The sequence below is a fragment of the Thunnus thynnus genome, chromosome 12 (assembly GCF_963924715.1).
Source record: "Thunnus thynnus chromosome 12, fThuThy2.1, whole genome shotgun sequence".
Classification (NCBI taxonomy): domain Eukaryota; kingdom Metazoa; phylum Chordata; class Actinopteri; order Scombriformes; family Scombridae; genus Thunnus; species Thunnus thynnus.
The window spans coordinates 12,831,632-12,859,411 of NC_089528.1; the positions used below are offsets into that span (position 1 = coordinate 12,831,632).

General features: G+C 40.6%; 1 protein-coding gene and 1 long non-coding RNA gene across 3 annotated transcripts in view; one reads left to right on the top strand and one right to left on the bottom strand.

The window, feature by feature from the left end:
* The window catches only part of epha4b (eph receptor A4b), a 95,905-nt gene extending 71,006 nt beyond the window's left edge, over nucleotides 1-24,899 (bottom strand). For both annotated transcript variants that reach the window (XM_067605552.1, XM_067605551.1), the window contains exons 1-5: nucleotides 24,171-24,899; nucleotides 8,562-8,626; nucleotides 2,752-2,952; nucleotides 1,276-1,383; nucleotides 348-699 (exon numbers count right to left, since the gene is read on the bottom strand). In XM_067605552.1, coding sequence (XP_067461653.1) covers nucleotides 348-699; nucleotides 1,276-1,383; nucleotides 2,752-2,952; nucleotides 8,562-8,626; nucleotides 24,171-24,285 — 841 coding nt within the window. In that variant the 5' untranslated portion in view covers nucleotides 24,286-24,899. The remainder of the gene's footprint in view (nucleotides 1-347; nucleotides 700-1,275; nucleotides 1,384-2,751; nucleotides 2,953-8,561; nucleotides 8,627-24,170) is intronic.
* On the top strand, nucleotides 2,825-18,802 carry LOC137194037 (uncharacterized). Its single transcript, XR_010930916.1, has 3 exons — nucleotides 2,825-2,901; nucleotides 3,067-3,135; nucleotides 18,629-18,802. It is a non-coding gene; the product is annotated as an uncharacterized lncRNA (long non-coding RNA).
* Nucleotides 24,900-27,780: the final 2,881 nt, after the last annotated feature.

Below are 27,780 nucleotides of genomic sequence, written 5' to 3' on the forward strand. Positions count from 1 at the left end.
ACATACACACATATTTACACTTCACATATTCACATTTTAGAGCAGAATGGATAAGATTGCTGTGTTTTGTTTATAAAAGTGTTTTTGTAAGCTGTCGGGAAATCTCACTACTACGAAGCTCAGGTTTCTTTCACTTTAGAAGGCCAACCTTTTATAAGACCTGCGCAATACATTGATACACGCTATTGAATATGCACTCAAATGTAAGCTATGCAGGAAATTCACTCAAATACATGATGGCACAGATACACAGTTGCTCTCTAAATTTGTCCCTCTCTGTCTCTCTCTCTCACGCACACAAATGCACACATTCCCACACATGCTCTGGGACCCCCCACCCCACTCACGTTGGCAGACGTCCTTGTTCTCCTCGAAGCCCGGTTTACACACACACCTCCCGATGGGAACCAGCCACCCTCCGTCTGCACTGCAGTACATCTTGGGAGCCTCAAACTCCTCGGAGGCATTCACACACAAACCGTGGACCTCCACCAGCGCCGTGTCTCCGCCTGTTATCGTGTCGGGGAACTGGGCCAAGTTAAGCACAGTGAGGGGACACTTCTTGTAGAAGACCCTGACAGAGACCAGAGCGATACAGGCGCCCAGGTCCTGGAAGGCCAGGTAGAAACCTTTTTTACTCAGGTTGCTGATGTCCCGCACTTCTGTGTTCAGCTTCATCACGCGGTCGCCAACGTCCACCTGAGGACAGGAGACGTTTTACATGTGTTAGTTTGTTCGAATGGGAGCAGCAAAGCTAGTGTTAATTAGCTGTGTTAGCTGTAATGATTATGATGATGATTATATTCTCAAAACAATTTTGCAAGCAAATCAAATAAGATATTTAATTTTAAATGTAACCCATATTCAGACCTTGATTTATTTAAGAGTGGGTAGCAAATAGTTGAATATCTAATTATGTAACTGAGCTATTACAGAATCAAATGGCCACATGCACACAGGTCCAAAATAAGTATGAAAAATATTATTATATTATATTATTACATTATAAGAGATAGACTGCCTTGGGAAGACTTTGACTTATTGTTCCTAATTCATTTTATTTGAGAGTAGGAGGACAGAGAGGAAACAGTCCTTAAGCGTGGAAAAAATAAAGTGGAGAAAAGAACTGGTGTCATTAAGTAGTTAAGTAGTTCTAAGGTTATTTGGAAATGCATTGCACTATTTTATATTCTCTCATTCCCAGCTTTATATACGTGTGTGTGTGTGTGTGTGTTTGTGTGTGTGTGCATGCATGCTTGTGGTACGTGTCCATACCTGTGTAAAGCTCTCATCTGCAGCAATAGTGTCAATCTTGACATACTGAGTTTCCTTGATAAACCACAGGTTGGCATTGTTGGACTCATAGTAGTACATGTTGAAAGTCTGCAAAACAAAAAGTGTCTGTCAACTTCTGGCACTCTAGAGATGTTAAGAAAAGCTATAATACAGAGCTGAATAACACACAGTAAAAGCAAAACACATAAAAGTGAGAAAGTCCATCCAATGTGAATTTTTAACAAGGCCCCCACAGCTCTCTCGCTATTCTGCTGCTTTTTTCCTCAAATCTCAGTCCATCTGTCTTGATGGCCAGTCAGCAACACTCTCAGCAGTTCCATGAAAGCGCAGCAGCTCTATATTGGCTCATACTATCTCCACCACTCATTCTGGAGATGTAATGACAGTGAAAAGGTGCGGGGGGCAGGCAGAGTGGAGAGGAATGAATATGGAGGAGCAGTGACATCAGACCGATATAAGCGAATAGGGGACAGTAAAAAACTATATCAGAAGTTAAAATATATACGAGAAGCCACAAAATAAGCCTCTAGAGCATCGTTTGTTTCATTCTACAGCTATTCTCTCATGTCAATCTTTTCCCACCTCTTCCACAGCCATCAAAGACTTTGTGTTGAGTGTATTGAATGGAAAATGGAAATTAAAAGATACTGAAAATACTTTTTTTTTGGCTGCAGCACAGTGTGTAATGCAGAGCTTTAGCATTAATTTCACATCCAGCTATGAATATGTATGCACTCCACAAACAATAAATTCTCTTTTGTTCAACCTTGTCTAAGGAAAAAAATATGTTTCATTTTGTCTTGATACATTTCATTCTGCTGCAGTAAAGGAAAACAGCAAAAGCAAACAATAAAATGTATCAAATAAATAAAATATGAAGATCAGGCAGGTTTAATTGAAAATGTGGAGAATTGTTATTCAACTTAATTTCCTGATTAAATCAACAAATGAGTTGATTGGATACACAGAGTTGCTATTGTGTGTGTGCTGTGGGGTGAATTTATTTCAATTTGTAAATGTCATGATGTGCGTTTTAATCAACTGTATCCATAACAAATACAATATGTCTCTTCTGAGTTACGCATTTGAGAACTGAAAGAAAATACTAATTTCATTACACTTCTAAGAATATTTTGTAGGGTTGCATTAGTGATTTTTTTGAGAAAAACCCCAGACTCCTTCCAATTTCTGCCTCTACCATGTTTCAAATCAAACCTACTCCTGTGCTACTGATCTCCAAAATAAAGAAATCCATTTTTACTTGCCTCCTCCTAAAAAGAATTCAGAGAGCACACAGCTACACAACAGCACAGATGGAGCCAAAACTCAATGGCCTGCTCACCAGGACGGTTTAAACACACACACACCTGTTGCAAGAACATTTATTATATAGCAACTACCATGCTGCCAGTGTGTTAAAAAGCTTGCATGTGTATTATCCTGCGTGGTGCAGACCTCTTTGCAGGTACCAGGGACCCCGGGCAGGCTGTTACAGTCCCTCAAGGTGAACTTGATCTCGATGTAGACGCGCTGCGCTCCTTCCCGGCTGATGTGACGCGTCCTCAGCCAGTTGTTCTGGTTGGCCTCCATGACGTTACACACCTGGTAGGTCCTCATCGGGGTGTTCCTCTCATCCATCACACTAATCTCCTCCCACTAGAGGATGAGAAGGAAGAGGTGGAGAGAGAAAGTTCACTGTGACATGTTTATTTTACTGTGCTACGGATTTGGGATCTTCCGCCTTTATCAGGTGTCTTTTTTTTTTTTTAGATGGAGAGCAAGAAAAAGAAGTGGGGCTAAAGGGAAGGAAGATGGAAAGCAGGGAGGCAGATGGAGAGGGTGAGTGAAAGATGGAAGAAGAGATGGAAGAAAGGAGTAAAAAAGGAAGGAGGGAAGGAAACACCTGAGAGGGATGTGTAAGAAAGTGATAAAAAAAAAAAGTGGGGAAATAGAGGTGAAGAAGGGAGGCGCAGGAGGAGAAAATGGGTGAAAGAGATGACAGAGGAAGGGAGAGTAAAAGAGGGATAGCAGAAAGGAGAGAGGGGATGAGAAAAGGTGAGAAACTGAGAAATCCACTTCAGCTAAAACATACATTTCAAATCAGAGCCAGCTTGAAAACAGCACCACTTAGCCATAAGATCATCTCATTTCATCGCTATTCAATGGACAAAGAAGATCTCAGTGCAAAGATTGCTTATGGGAAACTGGGCCCAGGTTCAATGAACTGTGGTTTAGCGCAAACCAACCCTAAGCCTGCATGTTCTGTCTGGGTGAGTATGAGTGATGATCTGTGTCAAGATGACTGAAGGACTGTCTTTGTCTATGCTGCACGTGTGCATAGAGTGAGCGTATTTTTCTAAAGTGAATGCACGATTTAGCGCTTAAGAGGAAGAAGTGTGTGTATATGTGTGTGAATATGAGAGGGAGAGAGAGGGAAAGCGAGAAGGAGTAGGTAGGACAGAGCTACTTTGTCTCCCGTCATCTGCTACCATCTGTTTCCACTTCTGACTAAGGCAGTAATTGAGAACACTTCTCGCATGAGCAGGAAAACATTGCTATCTACATACACACAGAGATGTAGAGAGGCACGCATACACATATACAATCCACACACACCACACACACACACACACACACACATACACACAAATAGAAAGAACATTTCTATTCCTTAAAGAAAAGGAAAATAAACCAATGTGGTTTCAGTGACTCAAGATATCTGATCCATTGAAGGGGAAGCTAACTGGATTTTCTTGGACACACACACACACACACACACTGGATGAGTCCTAGTTTGTGGTGAGGGATGAGAGGACCACCATCTTGGTTCTGAGCTCCTGTCATCATCTTAAGACTGAAGCTTTAAGCTCCATAGTGATGAGCACATATCACTTTACAGTAGTCCGATCATGCAAACACATAATACAAACACATGGTATGAACACATGTATACACACACACCTGCATACACTGAAGCATGCACACACACACACACACACACACACACTCTCATGCAGACCTGTCATCCCTAATGTCTCCTACAATTTAAATGAAAGTTGAATGGTGGACGAATTGAGAGGCAAAGACAAAGACAGAAAGAGAGGAAGGACAGGCAAATAACAAGCAACCAAAGCAGTAAAAAAGGCTAAGAGAAACTTTCAGACAAGCGGAGCCCACACTAAGGTTGGATTCTTGAGGTTAATCTGATGTGACGGCCCAACAACCCGGTAAAAGCTTGACGCATTTCACCTCTGAGTCCTGAGCACTAAAACAGATCCACATAAAAACACACATTCTCACACAGACTCGCGCACGCTCTCCAGCTCTCTCACACACTCAGATGCTTTTAATCTCCACAGCCTCCGCTGAAACGTCAACTGTGTATGAATTGGAGCTCAAACAAAACCAACTCTCTCTTGATCCTGACCCAGCAGTCCTTCAACTAGAGAAACAGACACAAGGGAGAAGAAGAAATGTGAGGAGAAGAAGAAGAGGAGGAGGCTGAAGATTGTTTAAACTGCTGCAGTGAGCTGACACAAATGTCCCTGACAGCCAGTTAAAAGTTTGGAGGTTACATATAAAGGATGTATTATTGACATTGTGCATGCAGAACAACTGAGAGTCATTGTGATCAACTGCAGTCGATTCAATTAAAAGAACAAAACAAGAGACAGAAAAGGGAAGGGAGAGAAGAGGGGAGAGAGAGGAATGAATGTTGGTAAATTACAGGCGCGCCTGGCAGCTAAATAGACCCATCTGTGCAGAGCTGAGACCAGTCGGACATCACAGGACGGGCACACACACACCCCCCACACACACAGGCATACACAGAAAGCTGAGTCCCTGGGGACTGGTGATTAAAGCCTTTATGGGAATAGTCATTGAGGGATAAAGAGGGCTTTATGATGTCTTTGTTTATTTCTTTGTAGGCAGAGTTTGGAGTGGCTGGATTACTGCCATTTCCTGGTGAGCGACTTATTTCCCTAGTTGGCGAGCATGTTCATCATCACTTTTGCCTGGTGTAAAGCACAGGTGTGTTTATGAACATGAAAACAACCTGCTGGCTTCCATATTTGCAAATGATACACTAGCCGCCCGAGGGAAAAATCTACCAAAAGCATAACTGGGAAAATGTTTGGATAGGCTGAGGAGTACACATGTGCACACACACAAACACACACACACACACAGTTAAAACTGTTGCCAGTGGTGTGTTGGTTCAGTCTGAACACTAATTAACATTCAGAACGAAACTCTCCTGCCTGAACCCTCAATCACCTCGGCCAATCAGCACGGAGCCCGCTTGATTGCTTTGAAGTGAAGCAGAGACGTCAGATCAGGGTTTAGGTTCAACCATTCACCAGCTTAACATAATATCCCTCCTCCTGCAATCATCTGATGGGTACACCTACGAGGACATAATTGGCCTTCAAACTTTGGAACAAGCTCTGGCTTAGTGTAAGGATGCAGAGTGAGAGGAGAGGGAAAAACAGAGATTGAAGATGAAGAAAGAGGAGGAGGCGGGTCGGGAGGCAATGAAAGCTGAGGTCTTCTCTGGCAGAGAAGAGATGCTGTGGGGCCTCCCGTTTTTAAACATCATTAAGACGTATCTGTTTTGTGTTCCTCACCAGGAACACCCTCGCCTGGTGACAGAAGTGGGTCGCTCCACTCAGTCTCAGGCACATCCGGCCCTGCACGGCTTGGATTAAGCATGACCTATGGGGGTCAAGTGTGGTTTTGGACTAATTCAGGTAGACAGTGGTCTCGGATTGGTGGGAATTGCCTCTTGCTGAGACCAATCCCAAGGTTTAAAGATCAAAGGTCAACTAGATAATCCCCTTTATATGAAACATTAGACCTTCTCACAGCCCTGGCACCTTTCCTCTCTCAGTCTATCACTGTCCTATCACTCTCTATCCCCTTTTCTTCTTTCAATGAAATTCCTGTAGCATTTCTATTAATAAGCCTTTACTGCTTTAATATTGAGACATATGTATATATTATAGTAATTATAGTAAACAAACACTGTTGCCAACAAGACTGGCAGCTTCTACCAGTGCTGGATTGTTTTACAGCACCAAAGGAGATTGTTTATTATCACAAAACGATGTTTGTTGCTTCTGTCTGTCCAGGAATATCAAAGTAGCTTCTTCTATGTGCCAACAAGCAATTAGCCTCACAAAGCCAAACTACATCTCACAAAATCGGAGATTAAATTCAAGAAAACAGCCAAACAATAAGAATCAGTTGTACCGGTTGAACAGGTAAGATCAATCAGCAGGCAGGGATGTGTGCAGATAATGACAAAACTTTCACAATGGTTGTGTTTTTTTTTTTTTACCTCAAAGAGAATTCAAAGACCAATTTGGTTAATAGTTTATAGGAGATTTAACGATGTGTCTTGGAGTTTCTAGGAAGGGTTTGTATTTATGTTGTGTCAAGTTCACAAACCAAAAAAAGCAAAACTGGCTGCTTGGCATTGTGAGTCAAATACTCTTGACCATGCTGTCAATTTTTATAGTAATTATGCCAGGATGTCACAATAAATCGGCTATGTTATATTGATTTTTAAAAATGGGTACACATAGGAGAATCTTCTATTATTCATTTCAGTTCACCTCTGACAGTTTGCTACGTTCACTTTCAGTTGCTTTGTTTTTCTTTAAGCCAGCCTTTCTTCCAGCTGTTAGAACAGTAAAAAGCAGAAACAGCTGTTTATTTCATACAATTTAGCCTTTTGTGTTTGTCTTTTAAACTGACAATGGTTAGACAAAGGAAGGGCAGGGAGGATCATGTTTATCTAAGAGGAAGATAACATCACCATCATGTACTACAAGACCGAACGACAACGACCATGAAAGCAAAGACTCCATAATTTCCTTGGTCAGATAAAGCAGCTAATGAAACTTGTGCCTTACCCGACAGTAAAGAAACTCAAACATAACACTTTTGTTCTGACAATGTCTCAGTCGATACTGTGTTAACAAGGATCTATTTGTAGTATTTATACGATAGAGGAGTTGAGTGGAGGCACAGTGAGCCGCTCTTGAAATGTCTTCATGTCTCTTGAAATACTTCATTATTCCAAGTGCTATTTCAATAAAATACGTTCTTTGTTCTCTCGCTTGAATTTCTGTACACACTATAGGAGGAGATGCCAGATCCCCTCTGTGATGACAGTTCATGAAAAAGGTTATACAGGACGGAGTTTAAACATATATTTTACTTTCCAGCAAACACATTTCTTTGAGGGTAAACTAACAACAAATGTTCCTTTCCGGGCCATGATGGAGTCACCACAAACTGAACCATATTTTCAATAAAAGTAATCTGTGCACTCTGGTTTTCAAAATTAGATTGAACCTTTTGGCTTAGCCACAGATGGAACACATTCTGCTCCTTCTATAAGGACCTCAGTGAAGGGAAAAAAAACAACATACACAAACATACACAATATGGCCACACAATCAGAGCATTTCAATTAAGTGAACTTGATACCCTTGATTGCTTGAGAAAACAACCTTGCTTAGCTCTGCTCACTTCAGCTGCCTCTCTGCTGCGCACAACCATGAAACCGCGTGTGGCATCCTGCAATTTAACACACCGACGCTGAATAGTGGAGAGGAAGTGTGACTCAAGGGGAAATAGAATTCATTCAGTGCCATTCAACAGCTCCTGCGCTAGAGTGACATACAGAACCTGCTCTTATTTCTTTATTGAATGCACTTCATCGTTCTTCCCCTGCACTCTCAACCTCTTCCCCTCCTCTCACTTCTCTGTTGTCATTTTCTGACGCATGGTGGCTGCACTCCAGACTCCCTTGGTCCCTATACCTGCAAAAGGCTGGTTATGCAACCCCCACGCACACACATATACACATGCAAATAACACCAACTTTGTACACACCATCTCCTCTTACGTAAGAATATTTACCCCTCCACCCTGCTCCTTCACTCTGTCCCAAAAATCACAACCCGTAATAAATGGAGGCTCCAGTGCCACAGCGTTTTCAGCGCAGCGGAAATAATTTGTAAATTCCCCCTGCAGACTCCCGATTTAGCAAGGAGCGCTCAAGAACCCGGTGCTCTCTAAAACACACACTCCAGTGCTGCTGCTAGCTCTGAGTCCTTGTTCGTCCCCTGAAAATGAAACATGTCAACACAACCCGCTAGTAGTGATTAGATTTATACTTTTAGTGCCAGCTGCGACATAAAGAGAGGATGATTTTTGCTTGAGTGAGTGTGTGTTGTGCTGCATATACTCACCCCTTCATTAGGATAAGCCTCCCAGCCCAGGTCGGCCAAGGCTGACATGGAGTCCAGCAACGTAACTGCAAGAGCATAGAAGAGAGAGAATAAACACATAAATACACTCACTGAAAAAAAACCCTCTTTATAATGTTTTCCATTCACAGAGTGGAGATAATCTTTTCTTGAATGCACCACATAAACCTTCCATATAAGACTCTAACATGTTTTGATGTTTTATACAACAAGGGTGTCTTATGTTGTGTTGGAGTACAACAGCAGTGGAATCACAAGCAGTGGTAAACCTATAATTTCAATTTTAAGATTACTGTGGTTGTGCTGCAGCTGTTATGGTTCAAGGGGACAGAAAGTCAGTCAGTGAATCTGAAACAGCATCAGGATCCCGAGGCTATAGAATGTTTTAGTTACATTTACATTTTAAAACACTGAGGTGATCTTTTGAATATCAACCACTTCACAATTTGCAGGCTTGAAAAATAGCTGTAAAAGGTTTGTAGTTTGTGTTCATAAAAGAGAAAGAAGCCTGTAGTCAGGTTGTATTCAAAGTGGTTACGACGGCTTCCAATGCCGACAAGTTTTCATACCACATAAAATGTATCAAAAATGTTTACAAAAACTTCTCAAACCACACCTGTGTGTGTTTCAAATAGTCAAATCTTTTTAAAAAATATGGCATAAAACATTGCGCTTGTCTTAAATCTCATGCACAACTCTGTCAAGTACACAGTCATGACATGCGTTGGTTAGAGCAAATCAGGGTGCATGCCAACCAGCTGTTCCATTGGTCAGAACCACTTTATCCCAGCTCCGTCATTGGCTTGAAGTGGTTTATGCTTGCAGGAGTGGTTTGAGAGGGACAATTTGATACTTTTTTTCCCCCCATAACTTCCAGAAATCCATTGTGAGCCAAACGATAACCACTGTTTTCACCCAAATTCCAAAAAACACATTTTCAGAAAGGACTCATTGCTGGTTTTAACCAATTATTTCGACATTTACATGCATTTTTTGATTAGCGGTGTGACTCTGCTCGTGCGATCCTCTGGAACAAATCTCTGCATGATTTTCCATCTGACTCATAATTAAACAAGATGTTTCCTGTTTAAGAGATCTGTGTGACAGGAGGAAGTGGATGGAGGATGTAGGAAGGTGTGAATGAAAAGCAAAGAGAGGAAGGTGGCGGGTTAACCAACAGGAGGTATAATGAAAACCTGCCCAGATTCTGGAGTAAGTTTTTTCACCTGTGTGTGTGTGTATGTGTTTGTCACTTGTTAGTTTGTGTGCATGCGTGTGTGTGCTTGTTGAGGCTTGGCTCAGTCAAGTCCTAATCAAGCCCTCAACACCGCTGACCATCAATATTTAATCAGTATCCATCTGCAGAAACGGCTGCTTCTCTCTTTCTTCTCTCTCTCAGTCTCACACATTGTGGTTCTCCCAGGTTATCCTCCCGCTATCGAAATCTTTGAACCTCTGCCTTCAGTCCACAGATCAGACATCTAAGTTGCTGATCTGACACAATTTAAACTGACTGCATCACTTAAAAGCAGCACATTTACATATTGCCTCTAGTTTTTATTAGGTAGCTGCACTGACCTAGAAAAACTATTCAAAACTTTAAAAAAAAAAAAACCCCAAAATACAGTTTGTCCTCCTGAATGCAAATGAGACTAATCACTCAATTGGAAAGGGTGGGTGCCTGTTTACATGCCCCTCTGTGTATCCATACTGCCTGTAGGTATCACAAAGAGACTGTAAAATTGGTCCACCTCCTCTTTTCATATCTCTCTCTTTCTCTTCCTTTTGCACCCATGCTGTTCATCAGCCCTAACTGAATCGCAGCCGTTCTCCTCAGCTCAGCACACCGTGACAACAGGGAGGCATGTCATGCCGTATTAGTGTGTGTATATGTGCGTATATGCGCGTGTAACGGCACACTCATCTGCGTGCGGCTGCACCCAGCAGTGTCTGCGTGAGAAAACAGCTACAGAGAAAATAGTGCGCATGGTATAATGAAGTACAGAGAGAGAGAGAGAGAGAGAGAAAATGAGAGGGATGAGAAAGAAACAGTGGAGGAGAGGTGCTGAGCAGCAAAAGGTCAGAGGCAGCCTCCAGCCCGTGTGTGTATTCAGACAGACTAAAGAAGACCATTTAGACTGCTTTCCTCAGTTCACAGGCATTTAAGTAGCGTACAGAAATAGGACATAATAGTATAATAATATGTGATTTCCTGGAGAGTCACACACACTCATATTTCTGTACAGAGACAAAAGCTACCTATGAACAAGGTTTATAGAATTACAATTAATTAAAAGCTTCTCCTAATAGTTGGTAGAATAGCTGATATTTGTTGATAGAACCATAGTTTTAAAGGGTCCACAAAAAAATCCCAAAAAGCACACATTTTCTCACCAGGTAGTTTTGACTTTATTTGTCCAGGTGTTAGATATTTGCCTCTGAGATTTCTGCCTGCACCCCAAAACAATGGAGGTGAATGGAATCAGGGGGAACAGCTAGGAGCCTGGTACTGACAAAAGTTTAAAAAAAACAAAAAAAAACACCTACCAACATCTCTAAAGCTCATAATTAGAATGTTGTATCTTGTTTGTTCAGTCTGATAGCAAACAGAAATCTAAAAGAGACAAGTTGTGGTTTTATGAGCTATTTCTTAGAAATCGCCTCCTGGCTCCTGCTCTGTAATTAACGCTCAGACATGAGAGTGGTATTGATCTTCCCATCTAACTCTCAGAGAACAAAAATAATAAGTGTATTTCCAAAAATGTTGAATTGTTCTTTTATATGGTACTTTCCAAAATTGTGAACACCACAAATTAAATTTCATCACCCCATTGTATTGTGTTGGAGGCAGAGATCTCAGAAACAGATACTGTGTCTCAAAACCAAAACTATCTGCATTGCTCAATACTACTAGAGTGAGACAACATGTTCTTTCAGAATTTGGATAAACAGAACCTTTAGACACTTTTTTGTGTCTGAACTCACTGTGTTTCTTCTCATTACTGGGAAACATGTTTAACAGTATCGCTTTGTAAGCTAATATGTTACTGAGGCTGTTAATGTTTCTAAAGCCATTTTACAGCCCACTGGGAAAACACGCACATACATAACCCTATACATCGACACTTTTTCTCTTCTCCTCACACCTCCTGTCAATACCACTTATCACTTGTAATCAATGACTGGACTCATCAATTATGTATTACCTATAGCTTCCTGTCTGCTGACACAGCTAGAATGCATGAGCGTACCTGTGTGTGTTTGTGTGCCAAAGATGAGGAGAAAAACAGAGAAATTACGAAAATATAACATTTTTCCTCAAACCAACATGAAGCCACACCTCTGTCTAACATGCCTATGTTTCTAAATGCTCCCTCCCTCTGTCTTCCTCTTTATCTCTCTTTCTCCAGGGATTTGGCTAAATTGTGTGTGTGTGTGAAATCTAAGCCTGGGCCAGGCCTGCTTTAGCCTGGAATAAAAACACTAAGCTCATCACTCAGTCACTCAGGCCAGGCTCATGTTCGATCTAATGACCAGTGTCTCTCTCACTCGCTCTCTCTCTCACACACACACATTCAGAAACACACCCAATATCCATGCTGATCAACTATTAAACATGACATCTCATGACAGTGGGCCACCATCCAAATTTGATCACTAAGTAACACCATGGAAACAAAAATCTACCTGTTATCATGTCTCTCACAAGCCTTTCTACCTAAAAATACCACTTCAAAGAGCACACGAACAAATCCACACACAGACACACTCTTCCCCAGGCTTTCATCACAATCCATACACATACACATGTGACCTGATAATTGTGAGAGTTGTTCGGTTACAGGGAGACATGCTCTCTTATTGATTTTCAGCGCCAAACTGTGAGGTTTACATTCTGAAAGTGAAAGATGAGGAGGAGGAAGGGTGGCGAGAACGTGTAGATCGGAAATTCCTGTACAAATGCAGTAAAAAGTCGCTACTACTTATAAAACCGTGTACAGAAAAACCAAACATTTTTCAACCTCTTCCTCTTTGTCTCTTCATCTCCTTCTGTGTCTGTCTATTTTTCTTCTCACTTCTGTTTCCACCCTCTGGGGTGTCTCTCTCTCTTTCCTTTCCTGTCTGTTAACGTCTCTCTGCCGTTCTGTCTCTCTGGTCTGTATCCACTGCTTCAGCAGGGCTGCAAGAAGCTGTGATCCACCTGCCAAGAATCAAACAGTGCTGCCAACATCCAGACTGGCACACAAAGAGACCAGGATGCTTACACACACTCACACACAAACAACTGACACACATACCTTAAGATGGTGCCAGTGCCACAAAGAAAAAGATTGCACAATAAGACCACCACACAGATTCAATATAGAGTACAATATGTGACTTCATAATGAGTTCATTAGATCTGTTCTGCTCAGAACACAAAATATTACACTACATTCAACATGGTGATACAACATACAAGTCATTGTTTTTGGCTTTTATCTTTAAAAATAGCCAGAATCTTTAAAACCAACACATTCACTCAGGTTTTATGTCCCTACACACCAAAAAGTTTTTTCCTGCTGCAAAAAAAAGCTGATCATCACATTTTACAGTGATCAAGTTCTCTTGTGACAAACACAGCTTAGAAAATCTTCTGATGATACTAAGTGAAGAGAAAAATTCATAAGAGCTGCTGACTATTCCTTTGAGGTTAAAAAAAAGAGTTACAAATGGTATTTTTAAAAGCAAAAATTGGCTTTTTGATACTTTTTAAAAAAATTTTTGAAATCAGATTTTTATCTCTTTTTTACTATTCAAAATAAATACAATTGAATTCTGGGGTTTTGATATAAAATGATAGCATAATAATATTAAAGGAAGTTACATTACTGTTAACCCCTTATAATGTCACTTTGGTTGTAAAAAGAAACCATACAGTATAGATGTATAGTACTGAATTGCTACATATGAATCTGCCTCACTTTGCATTTCATCCTTCAGTTTATCAGACAGAGTCATTAAGTTTGAAATATCTTTTTTTAAGACAACAACAACAACAACAAAGATAAATAAAACTAGAAGAAGAAGAAGCAGAAAACACAACACAATTCAATTTTATGCTCTAGTAGGACCAAGCTTTGCAGTTTGCTCTATAAGAAGATAACATACTGTACTCAAATGCACCCCCATGCAATAAATAAAACAGATATACAACTGTACACACACACATACACACTATCTCAGTATTAGTGCCGCCACATACACACAAACATTCCCCTGCTTCCACTCCACTGAGAGTGCAGTTCAACGAGTGAGAGTGTTGTCAGGGCAACAAACAGGCCAATGGAGAGCAGGATGAAGGAGTGTGAAGAGTTGAGCTCTGAACTTTAGGAACAAACAGGCGTCGTACCAAGACTGCTACACACCCATGCTGTGTTTTCATCAGCCCTCTCTCCAAACATCCACAACCCACCAGAGGCTCTCAATCAGTCATTTCTCTTCTGGTTTTCTCTCTCAATCTGTGGTCTCATCCCCTGTTCATGTCATTTTATTGAGGCTGTGTGTTATATCCTTACAATCCTTATCTGGTGATATTTCCTGTCCATTATTTTGTCATAGACGAGCTTCCTTCCCCGGAGTTGTTTTTATTAAGCATATAAGCAACGGTAAGCACTTGGTTTGAATATTACAGGAAGGGGCGGTTGTGAGGGCAGCTTTTCATTGAGGTAGATGCAACACAAAACATTTGTCATGGTGGGTCAGCGAGAAGACAGAGATATTCAACATTCATTTTAAATTGTTTACAGATGACTTTTTCTGTTTTTTCCCAACATAAATTTGAGGTATATTCCCTTTCATAATGGAACAGGTTAAGTTTTAGTTTATGTAAAATTTTGTTTCTTAGCTGATCAGATACTTCATGCACCTATACTTACAAATATTTTTGATGTTAACACTCTTTTTGCATCTTTAGCAAACATATAAACCAAAATTGGATTATTGTCTAATATTTGCTAGAAGTCCAATCGAGCAAATTCAGAGTGATTTTTGGTGGAAGGGCTTCGCTTTCTTTGGAACTGGATTGTGCCTTGAACATTCTGACCTGATGCACATATCATTACATGAAAATTATCTTATTTATCTTTGTTAACATTATTCCTTTGCCATTCCTGTTAAACCCTGAAGCTTGACCCCTTTTAAGGTGTTGAGTTAAAGTTAAAATATGTTACCACATTTCAGACATTGTTAGTTTGCAGCAAAATTGCATGCATCTGTATTCACACTGGCCTTGAAGCAGGCATATCCCAATCTCCAATAAATGTAATTTTTCAATAAGATTTTTTTGCGGTGGTGGTGGGTTGGAATGTAGCTTGATTTCGGAAGAAAAATGTTATTCTTCTTTGAGTATAATAGCAGTCTGTAAACTGTGTATATGAATAATTCAGTGGATTTAAATAGATTCAAATCCTAATTCGTCTTTGATTCAGTTCAATTTCCCCTGCTTTCTAACCATTCTGTTCAGAGAAATATTATGTTGATCCTCCACACTTCAACAAACACAAAGTCAAATTCCAGTTTGGGTCAATTATATAGATTAAAATCAGTTATATTAAGTATCCTCCCATAATTAGCCTATAGCTATACAAATGAGTGACAGACAGGAGCAGATCACTGAAAGCTGATTCTGTGAAACATATGAATAAAATTCAATTAGATGTCAACATGTATGGATAAATGGTATATAAATGGTTCAAAATAATAACTGTATATCATTTCCCATTAAACTGAAAATCAAGGCTGACAAAAGTTTTGTTGCGTTAATTAATTTACTGTTGAATAAGAATTTATTTTGACACAAAGGATTTTACACAACAACAAGCTCAATGTGATAAACAGCTTCATCTCACAACTCTCTGAGTGTATTTTTATAAACACTTAATGTGCTGGTTATGAAAAGAGAAATGAGTGGGATAATAAGGCAAGTAAACACCATGTCAAGGCTTCTGATCTCTATTTATTTGCACAGGTGCATCTTCTACTCGAGTCACATAGTTATTCAGGAAAGATATAATAATATACTGCATAGCAATTAACACTGAAATGATCTACACACTGAAGCGAAAGTGAAAGTCTGACATTGGTGCCCAGAGGATAAATTGATTCTTGCTTGTTGCTTTCATCTTCCATTACTTATGATAAGATGGAGAAGGCAAAATACATCAGAGAAATACATGCAGAAGCACTCAGACAGCCAGAAACCAAAGTGAGGAAATCCTAAATTAGTGACTCAGTTGGTGCAGAAAAGACAGAGTGGACGGGATGTTGAGGAGTCAAAGAAGAGAGACACAGATATGTATGTATGAAATGTGAAATGACCTGTTTACTCTTTTTTTTCCACATAGAGATGTGCACGTACAAACATGCTAGAAAATCTCCTTAATCAATGACTAAAATGCTAATCAACAAAAATAAACTGTGATGAGTGTCACTCTGTGTGGCTAAATTGACACATTGGATATGCAGTGCATATGTTGTGATGAATGATAGAGATGTTTATCATATCAAGTCGGCTTTAATTATTTAAATGTTGATCAAAGCAAGTGAAAATGCAACTGGACAAACTAAATCAATTCACTTTGTTCTGCTCTGTTTTTATCATTTACTTTTGTGTAATATTCTCTCAGTTAGACTGAGATGAAGAAGAGAAGAGAGGGCCTTCTGCTTCATTTAAATCCAGTACAAACAGACCAACCCAGCCAAATGTTTGTAGAAAAAAACAAAAACGAGACAAGCAGGCAAATACAACTGCACCATTAATCAAAAGCTCTTACTGTATGCCTAAACTGTGGCTCGGATTTTTATGAGTAAGCCAGCAGCAATGAAGACACCAAATTTCTATAGCTATAGTCTATATTTCAAGATAACAGCCATAAGATGCCCTCTATACTGAAGTCATGAATGTGAAAAAATGTGATGATTGTAAAGAAGCTCTCATTCAAGGCAGCTGCTATAGTGGAGTGACTTTTAAAAGTAATGCACATGGTTTATTGAAAACCTCATTCTCTGAAGCCTTGAAAGAACCCAGCCGACCCAAAAGGTAGATGGTGCACAATGCTAAAAATATAAAAATATTCATGTATGTGATGATCTCTGCCTCCTTGAGGTTGCCTTTTTGGACCTCCCTCCCCCTTCCACTGTAGCAGAAGGTATATTAGCCTACTCTGCTATTTCATATACACTGGCAGCACCAGCAGAACAGAAAAGATGCCATTCTGACAGACTATGACAGGAGCACTGCCCTAGTTTGTCGCTTGAAGAGGCTCTGGAGTGTGGGTGTGTTTGTGTGTGTGTGTGTGCATAAGGGTTTGTCTGCTGGTTGGATGCTTGCAGTGTTGAACTGTGACACCCAGTCGGATCCAGACACTTGTTTTTTTAATAAGCTTCTTCCACTAGTATGCCAACAACTCATCAAGAGCAAAGAGCAACAAACACACACACACACACACACACAAACATACCGATGCACGCGCAAATTCGTGCACACACAAGCATGCACAAACTGGAGACCTTGAGAATTCAGAAACGACTCACAGTACAAAGCACAGATACATACGCCTCCACACACTCGACCTGTGACGCATTCCACCGTTCATTTACAGAACTGAATTCAGATACCTCATGAGGAATGAAAAAAGTGAATGAGGAGTGATAGATAGAGCTTTTGTTTTCCTTAATAAGACACAGGACAGCTAATTCTGCAGCGTGTCTTTCTTTAAATTCTCAATGTGTGTGTCACAGTTTTTGGGCTTCATCTTGACCTTTTTTGTGCTCTGTTAGTTCTTAAGACATTCCTCCTGATGGGACAATAGCCCTGGCACCCTGTGGATGCACACACACGCACACACAGTGCTGTCACACAGTGGTTGGTCACAGGAGGGTAAATTGGCCTGGAACCTCAGGAGTGAGCCACAGCGGTGGAGATGGATAGGAAATCACATGTCAAATAAAAGTGTGCTTAGACAGGTTGCTACTATCGGTACACACACACACACACACACACATATATATATATATATATATATAACACACACACACACACACACACACACACACACAGACCTCTACGTCTGTCAGTGCCACACACCTACAGTAATTGTCTGTCTAGAAACTTGTCTGCCTGCCCATCTGCTTCTATCAAATCAAACCTAAATCAATTTGCACTGATGTAGACACCATCAAGCAGTAAACAGAGACTGAACATCAAAAAACAGGAAACACTGAAATGAAAAAGGATATTGCTTCTTTATAAAGCAGTAAAGCTAAAAAATGTTTCTTGTTTTCAGGAATTCTATATAAAATAAGAAACATTTTTCAGCTTTTTTGCTGTTCATTTTTGTCCAGCAAAGCAGTTACATGACTCAAAGTCTCAGCTGATAGCCATGCATGGATAACACAAGCTGTCCTTGCGTACTGAAACTACATATCACACACAAACAAAAACTCCACAAATCATGTCAGAAAAGGGCAAGAAGAAGAACATTTGTAGCTCGAGATCTGAGAGGCTACAACAATACAAATAGGAAGTTGCAATCATGAAAACAAGTCCTCCAATTTAAAAACAAAATATACTGTTTATCATCGATTTCCAAAATGATTCATATTCTCGTCTGCTGTTCCTTTCAACAGAACAACTGTTACAAATGGCAGTTACAAAAAAAAGACTCATTTTCTGGTCTGCCGCTTCCACAGTAAATGTTTGTTCAAGTTTAGGTGACTAAAACTACTCGGTTCAGTTTAGGGAAAGATCACAGTCATAAGAAATCAATGCCAACTGTGTCAAAGTTGGACTCTTAATACAACCAGCCATCCACTGCTATTACAGCATCAGGATACTTTATACTACACAGTCATAATACACACCGCAATAAGAGGTAGCTTGTCAAGAAAACTGCAATAAACGGCAAACCGAATCTTTTCTGTAAATTACAATAAAGAGAAAGCGGTGTGAATGTTTTCCGACATTTAAATTCCAACTCAGGTGTTTTGCTCTTATAATATCTTCACAGATGTTAATCAGCGGAGAAAAGATTGGCGTGCTGGTCAGCAAACATTCCATATCTACGTCTGACCCAAACCCTCGGGTGTTTGTTTTTAATGCTGGATAATGCAGCCTTTCACAGCCGCAGCACGAGCCAAACCAGCAGAGCAAACGAGACTAAAACGGAGAGAGAGAGGAAGAGGTGGAGGTAAGAAAACAACCGAATTGAATTTAGCCAAATTAAAGGTCAGAACAGGAGGTGGGAGGTGTGTGTGAGTGAGGAGGGGCAGTAAGGGGAGAAGGAGGAGAAGGGAAGTGTGTGTGTGTGTGTGTGTGTTAGGGTGGCGGGTAGAAAGTGGTCAAGGCCCAGTGATCAGTGATTTGACCAGCAGTTAAGGGCTTGTTCAGAGGGGGAAGGGGTCAGCAGAGGGTGGGGGCGGGGGCCACTTATACCCAAACTTCACTACAACCATCAGACATCAGACACTGAGGGAAAGCTTCCTTTCTTCCTTTGACATTAAAGAACTCTGTTTCTGACAGAAATCATCCAAGCCTAAAAACCGCTCTAGTTCAATTCTAGCTGGTTAAGATGCACACATGTTCACCTGCATGGTGAGAACTGAGGTAATGTGTAAAAAATCTGTTTCTTTCTTGTGTATCTACATAACACCAGTTAAAATACACACTGATTCAATATTTAATTAAAATGAAGCCTGTGCATTTTTGTCAAACAACATAGTCTGCAAATATCAGCTTGACTGACACATAAACTTTGATTTTGCAGAATTTGTTGGTTGTGATTTCACATTAATTGCTACCAGACTTTTTTTTTTTTCTGGCCTCAAATGAATAGTTTGACATTTGGAGAAATATTCTAATTTGCTTTCTTGCAGAGAGGAAAGAGGATCGATACCACTCTCATGTCTGTACAGTGAAAACGAAGCTACAGCAAGAAGACGGTTAGCTTAGCATAAAGGCTGGAAACAGAGGGGAACAGCTAGCCTGGTACCTCAAAACCTCACAATTTAACACATATATCCTCTTTGTTTAATCTGTGTAAACACCAAAGTGTAATAAAAATGGTTATCTGTGGTTTTATGGGGGTTATGTGCTGGACTATTTCATGGGCGGGTGTAGTAATTTCCTGGATTCTCCTTTGGTTTCAAACCTCATAATGACGCAGTCGCAACCTGCAACCCCCTGTAAAAACATGTATAGCCTTTTTTTTTTTTTGGTTATTAAACAAACAAGATATAATGTTAACTAGCGAGCTTTAGAAGTGCTGGTAGGTAGATTTTCTTCCTCTTGGACAGAGCCATGCTAGCTGTTTCCCATGTTTCCACACTTTGTGCAAAGCTAGACTAATGAGCAGCTGGCTATAGCTTTCACTGTACAAATACGAAAGTCATATCAGTCTTCTCATCTTTCTCTCCGCAAGAAAGCAAACGTGCGTGTTTCCTGTAAAGTCAAACTGCTCCTTTAAACATGGACAAAGGGGCTTTCAAGGGTTAACGGTTTATCATGATGAATACAAAAGAAAGCACCCCTCTGCCTTCAAAACAGAAAGACAGAAAGACAAAAAAACAAAAGTGAATTACATTTGAATGGGTGGGGCTGAATACAAAATCAAATTGAGCAACCACTGACTATCATTGAATACAACACAAAGCCTTTCTGGGTGCTGTTATGGGTGCTCTGCTCACTAGACCACAGATAAATGGGTGTGTTATTCGGTTTGTTTTGAACATATCTCTCTTTGTCCTTTTTTTCCCCTTTTGTTTTGTTTTGTCTCATTGATTCTCTCTTGTGGATTTGTCTTTTTTCTTTCTTATTTATAATTTTGTTCTCTCTCTCTGTCTCTCTCTCTCGCTCTCTCTCTCTCTCTCACACACACACACACACACACACATACACACACACACAATGAATCCATGAGGTGAAGCCCTCACAGCAGAATCATTCTCTGTCACTGAGCTGTATTTATAACCCCATCTATCAGCCAGCCCCGGGAATACATGACACTATTCTCTGGACCAAGACCACCAAACTGCCCCCTAGCCATACATTAGGGTAGGACGAGTGTATGTGGGCGCGTGTGTGTGCGCGCATGCATGTGCACATACATCTATGTACATGAATGTGTGTGCTCGAGAATGGGCCTGTGTTAAGCTGATATAGGAGCTCCATCTCATTATAGAAAACACACAGGCTCCTGTCCAACTGCTACCGGAGGACAGAAAGAGACAGGGAGAGGGAAGAGAAGAAAAAGACTAAAAAAGAAAAAAAAAAAACAATCCAGAAGAGAGAGATGGAGGGAAAATAGAGCAAAGCAGAGCAGATATGAAAGGAGGGGATTAGAGAAAAGAAAAACAGGAGGGTGCTCGCGCTTGCTGTCTCTCTCCGCTGCTCTCTGATGAGAGCGGAGATCTATATCCTCTTCTGTCCAAGGTCACGGTTGTTACATGGGAGCACGGCAATCTCTTGGACTCACACACACACTCAGTGAGGTATGGCTCTGCCGATAACTACAAGCAACCATTATAGATTAAAGCAATTAAACCAGAGGAGACCTTTGACCCGACAATATACCACAGTCAGGATCTTGTGTGAATCATAAGATGTGCGTGTAAGTCGAGGGCATGCTTTACATATGCTTGCCTCTGCACTAACTGCTCACCCTCGTGTTAACCTTACAAAGCAATACAAGCCCTTTTCCCTCAGCACCCTGAGGCCAATCCGATGTAAAGCCTCAAATGTACCATAGTTTCAAGGCTGATTACAGTAAACTATAACATAAACCAAAGGTGATTCACAATGTTCCCGTCTTTTGTTGTTTCTCCTCTCCCTCCCTGCTTTCACTTAATTATTAATTCAGTTTTATACCCATTTGCACATAGTTTTCAGGCGGAACTTGGAATGAAGTCATTCATTTGCCTCTATTAGTATACTAACAGTCGCAGTGGAAGGAAGCATAGGGCTCCAATCATGCATCTGTGTTTTCTAGGATTGAGGAGGTATATTTAGAGATAGAGGGAAGGCACGAAAATAGAAAGAAGTGATAGTCGGCTCCTTTCCCCACTGTGATCCTGAACGCGTAATAATAAAACAAAAGCAGGTAAGACACGTGTCACTCCACTGTGTAAGAGTGCATAGATATAGAGAGTTAAGATGGCAGGAGGGCAGCAGGACAAGAATGAACCAAGGGAAGACCGGTGAGCATCCACCCTGCTGTTACATCAGTGTGCCCTCAGGGTTCAGAGAGAGGGTGTGTGGGGCTCCCTCTGCTGGTGCACAAAAACTCATCCGTTCCCACTCCTCTTTCTATCTCATAACAAAGACCTTTAAAGGGATGCTCTTCATCACAACAACTTATGAATGAAGCCATTCTCACTATGGATCATTTTCCCCAGTCTGCAGTTAGCAGCTATTTCAAACAATTCTATCAATTCTGCTGAAGCACCATGCTCCGCCAGTCCACCCTCGCTACTGCTTTTCTTGTAAATGCCAACAATTTTGGATTAGATCAATAGTTCCGGTAGTAAACTAAGCTTGTTGTCAGCTTAACACTATTTTTCTGCTAACACTATCAGTTCTATCAAAGGGACTGTGTTCTTAATTGAGCCTTGAGAGCTGCATCTTTTTATGACAGTCTCGCTTCTGCTACTAGACAGACTCAGAGGGAGGATTTCCTGGAATAACACGACTACCGAGCGTGGGTGGAGAATACGCACACTCATAGACAAACACAAGGTGCTCACACACATACACACGCACACACACACACACACACAAACACAAACACACACACATCAAGAAGAGAGCAATCCCTCAGCTAAGCGTGCAGTCACAGCAGGAAAACTGGCAGGCCGAAAGGTAAAAGCAGAGCATAGAGTGCAACAAAAATGACTTCATTGGATTACCGTCCTGCCGGGACACACACACACACACACACACCCACTCACACACACACACACACCACACAGGGCTTAAAGGTGCCAATTAGGCCAATAGTCTGAAGCAGCAGGACAGAGAGATAAAAGACCAAATGAGTCACACAGAAATGTACACACACACTCTGCCTGGTACATTCTTTGAAAAGTGTGTGTTAGTAATCGAATCAATCTGACCAGTCAGTCACCTCACAAACTCTCAAGTTGAGCATGATCACACAAACACACACACTCACACACAAACATACACATGTGCCGCAACTCACAGATGCCCCTGTGTGTTTATCTAAATCAACAGGAGTTTCCTTTGGCTTCCAGTTGGTTTCATCATTCATGCTCCTTTCAATGAATATTTCAACAGTGTGTTAGTGTTTCCCTCACATACGTTGTCTCCTACTGTTAAAACACTCCTTCACCGTCTTTCCTCTTCCTCACACTCGTTGCCCATCTATCCTCCTGAGCCTTTGTTCTGCGTGAACTCCTCGGGGCTGTGACATACATTCAGCGCTGTGTGTATGTACACACAGCTTATACTGTTAAGTCATCCAGAGACAGGAGGTCCCATCAAACCTTTAATGTGGCCTTTGTGTCATTGTGTGTGTGTGTGTGTGATGTGAATCATTTGATTGTTCTGTCTATCCTGTGTACGCTTGTGGAGTTGTGTGAGAGTGAGTGAGTAAGAGAGGCAGCTCATAACAGCGATGGAGAGCTTTGTTGAGCTACAGTACAGGATTGACTGAAGCTTTGGGGAATACAGGGGGGAAATGATTCACAGAATGACAATCTGTATCTTCTCCAGTCAGACTGTCTGACAGTCAGCAGGCATCACAACACCGCTTACTCTCCCCACTTTGCTTCAGATAACCTGTTTTATAAACTATCGTCTGTGTGAAAACTATATTTCTATACAGATTTTTTTTTACCCCCACTTAGTGCAAGTTGAACTTCTCATTAAACAAGCAAGCTGCCATGTTTCAGCCCACCAAGCAGTCAGGAGTAGTTAGTAAGTAAATGTATTGGCTAATTTCAGGCCAAGCATCGATGTTAATACAATAACTGAGAGAGGCTCAGCAGCAGCGTGTGACAAATTTAATGTAATTGCTGCTCCTCATTTGCAGACTGAAGCAGAAGGCTGGAGTCCACAGTAGAAAATAAATCATTTATCAGTGTGTTATAATGATATCTAGATATAATTAAAAGGGATTTTGACAGAGATGTCAATGTTGTTTTGGCATAATCGTTATAAGTTAGGCCTTTTCACTGACAGAAAAAAAATAGTGAACGAAAAAATAAAATGTGGAGGAGCTTTAAGTGAAATGTCTACATCAGCCTCCTCTATCTTCAGCATGGCAGGGTCGCCTGTGTGTATATGTCATACAAATTTAATGTCAATATGCTCGGAAAAGAAAAACGTGACGTACAGTTTTTTTCTCCCCCCTCTCTCTCCCTTTTTTCCGCTTTTCTTTATGCATGATTCATAACCGACTCGAGCACTTAACGGCAGTCTCCGCCGCTCCTTCCCCCGGCAAGTGGAACCACGGGATGGGGCTCCCCTATCCGTCACCACGGCGCACAACCAACTAGGCTACAAGGTTCACATAACCCAACCAGGACACCCACCTTCATTCTCCGGGTAATTCCGTAAGGCTCGGCACGGCGACAACGCGTGAAAAAGAAGCAGGGAGCACTGGAGGAAAAGGGATGGATAGATCCACAGGACGCGTGGTGGTGCCATTTTCAGGCTGCGCTGCGCCCTCGCTGCATCCCTGTTGGCGGTGTCGAGTCGGTGAGCGCAGCCCCGCGATTGAGGAGAGAGGGAGAGAGCAGAGCAGAGCAGGAGAGAGGACAGGAGGAGAGGAGAGAGAGAGGAGGAGACGCTGGGAAGGAGGGTCCACAGCCAGCCAAGTCCTGTCAATCAGCCGCCCGGCTGTGGGGTGGTTTGGAAGCCTTTGGACACCCGCACACCAGACTACACTGTAAAAAAAAAACATAAACATGAACCAGTCATTAAGGCTGATATTGAGTTTTTAAAATCTTTTTTGCTCCAAAAGACCATATAAGAGAGTTTGTTTTTTGTTTTTTTAGTTTGCAGTTCAAATCAAACCAACTTTCCTTCTCCTCACTCCTCTGAACAAAATGTTCAACACATCCTCGTAATGAAACGACCACATAGGCCAATTGTACCTTCACTCCAGAACGACCCAAATGAACGTTTTCTAGTATGTCGCCTCTATAGTCATTAGAGAAGATGAACGCAGTAAAGAGCTTCAGTCCGGCCTCACATCCAGGTTACCTCCATGTGGGGCAGGACTTGAGCTCTCAGGGTCACCTCAGTGGTCAACAGTGTTTCCTCACAGCTGGAGGGTGAGGGTTCAAGTCCTGGTCCTGAGCCTTTCTGAGTCTGTTGTCCACTGAGGTGGTGGGGTTTACTCCGGGTTCTCTGGTTTCCTCCCACTTTCCCTCAAAACAATTAATAAATTGGATACTCTAAATTTCTCAAAAGCTAATTGGTTTCAATAAAAGTCTTTAAATTCTAATATCTGTTTTGAACTCAAGCCAAATTTGTGAAGAAAATATTCAGGAAACTCTTGTGTTCACAACCCAAAATATTTGATATAGACAAGTTAGGGTTAGGGGTTTTAGGTTAAGGTATGTTTGAGATACTCATTTCATCACACAGTTCATTTTCACCTACTTTCAAAAGCTCCCTTGCTCCAATATTATGACTTTATTGTTAGAAAGTCACTCTTACAGTTACATTCAAACTCAAATGATGAAGTTTAAAATTGAAAATTTCCCACACAAGCATCAACAAATGAAAATCGACAGTCACAGGTTTATCAATGTCATTTTACAACGTTCTGTGAGGTTTCCTATTCACAGTGAGCACCTTACAGTAACAGTAAAATAATTTACTCAAGTACAGTACTTACAAACAATTGTGGGGTATTTGTACTTATGAGTATTTCTATTTGATGCTACTCTATACATCCACTCCACTATATTTCAGAGGGAAATATTGTCCTTTCTATTCCACTACATTTATTTGACAGTTTTAGTTACTTTTCAGATGAAGATTTGGCACAATGGATAATATAACAAGCTTTTAAAATACAACACATTGTTAAAGATCAAACCAGTGGTTTCCAACCTTTTTGGCTTTTGATGTATTACAATAAGCAGTGTGTAGTCGGGTCACATTTCAGATGTCTGAGTTGTTAACAGCTCCACCAAATAGTGATTTTTCCCTCTAAACTTCACATTGTTTCATTTCAATAAATGTTCAAATGATCCAATATTTCACCAGAAATCAAAGATTTAGAGGCAAGTCCAAAAACTGAAAACAGATTTTTGTATCAGAACTTTGTTTTTTCTTCTTTCCTCCCCCATTAATCATCTCACGACCCCTCAGATTTATCTGGTGACCCTTTGGAGGGGCCCGCGCCCCAGGGTTGGGAACCACTGGACTAAACTAGGTAACTGTATGTAAAGTAGTTCAAACTAGCTCCACCTCCAGCAGCTACAACAGTAATGTGCTGCTTACACACTGATGCTTCAGTATTAATAATCTAATGATGTCATATGTAATAATCAGTACTTTTACTTAAATAGAATTTTACATGGAGGACTTTTACTTGTAATGGGGTATTTTTCCATTGCTGTATTGGTACTTTTACTTAAGTAAAGGATCTGAGTACTTCCTCCATCACTGAAGGTCTTATTAAAACATTATTACATTACTCACACTGAATTGTAACAGAGGTTTGTCATTGGAGGGGAACAGGATGGTTATTTCCCTGCTCTGTTTTATAAGAAATATTTCATTGTCTAAAATCCCAAATATCCGGTACCTTCAATTTTCACATAGTAATAATGGCCATCATTTTAATACTGGGCATGCATCAAAAGGTTATTTTTCAGTCATCCGGGTTATGGTTATCCAAGGAGGGTTGAATAAAGGGCAACTGGACTTGGTTGTAGATACTTGAAGATGTTTCGCCTTTCATCCAAGTGGCTTCCTCAGTTCTACAATGATGTCCTTTCATCTCTTCCCAGGAGATTTAACAACCATTCACATTTCGCCTCAGGTGACTCCAACGACTTGTAAAGGTTAAATACCTAGGACTCCCCGCCAGTCAGTTGGAACTGAAGAGGCCCCTCGGATGAGAGGCAAAACGTTCACAAGTATCTACAACTAAATCCAGTTGCCCTCAATTCAACCCTCCTTGGAGTTTAAAGGAATGCCTGATGGCACAGAACACCAGCTGCTGATTCCTGTACTTCTAACAAGTCGCGGTTACAGATTGTCTCCAATTAGAGCATGTTTCGTTACAGAATATGTGACTATATGATCATTAAGGAGGAATTTCTTTCATTTTATTCTTAGTCACTGTATATACTGTTTTTAGTGGTAGGCTTACAATTACCATTTGTGAGCTGTATCAAATGTTTTTACTGACTATTAATGTCCCATTAATACGTAAGATATAGTCTGGGTGCTTGTTGTTATTATTGTTATTAACATTATTAGTAGTTTTATTGTTGTTGATTGTTTTTTGTTTGTTTGTTTGGTAATGCTTTATTTTACAGATCCCTTAATTTTATGCTAATTTCCTGAAAATTTTCTGAGTAATTTGCAGGTATTTAATGATTAATTTTTAGGACATTTTACAGAAAGCTTGGTGCAATTTGGTACAAATTATAAGAAAAACAAAATAAACAAACAGAAAAAAGTGTTGGTTTCGTTTGTAAGTAAGTGCCCACTCATTATAGTTGGGTTCATATATAGTTGTTAATTAGCAAAGAATCTCAGTAAATTAGACTCTTTGCTTATTAGGTTGTTTATTTTTAAAGAAAGAATCTAGTGTGCTAATATGTAGTTATATACACAAAACTACACACTGATGTTTTCTGTCCTTTAAAGAATTGTCTAACATCTACAGTATGTATGAACCCAAATATAATGAGTTTGTACTTACCAACTAAAACAACTTAACACTTTTTTCTGTTTCTTACTGTAATTTGTAGTACCAAAATGCACCTCCTCAAAAATAGTTAGCTGATAGATCAGATAGTTAGCTGGTGGACTTAGCTGTAGGAAAACGCTGTTCGCTTCCTGTTTCCAACTGCAAGTGTCATGTTTCCGACCAGTAGTCTGGCATTTTAAAAAAAAAACATATCGTGGTGTTTACTCTTGCCATGATGACAACATAACATTTTACCACATTTC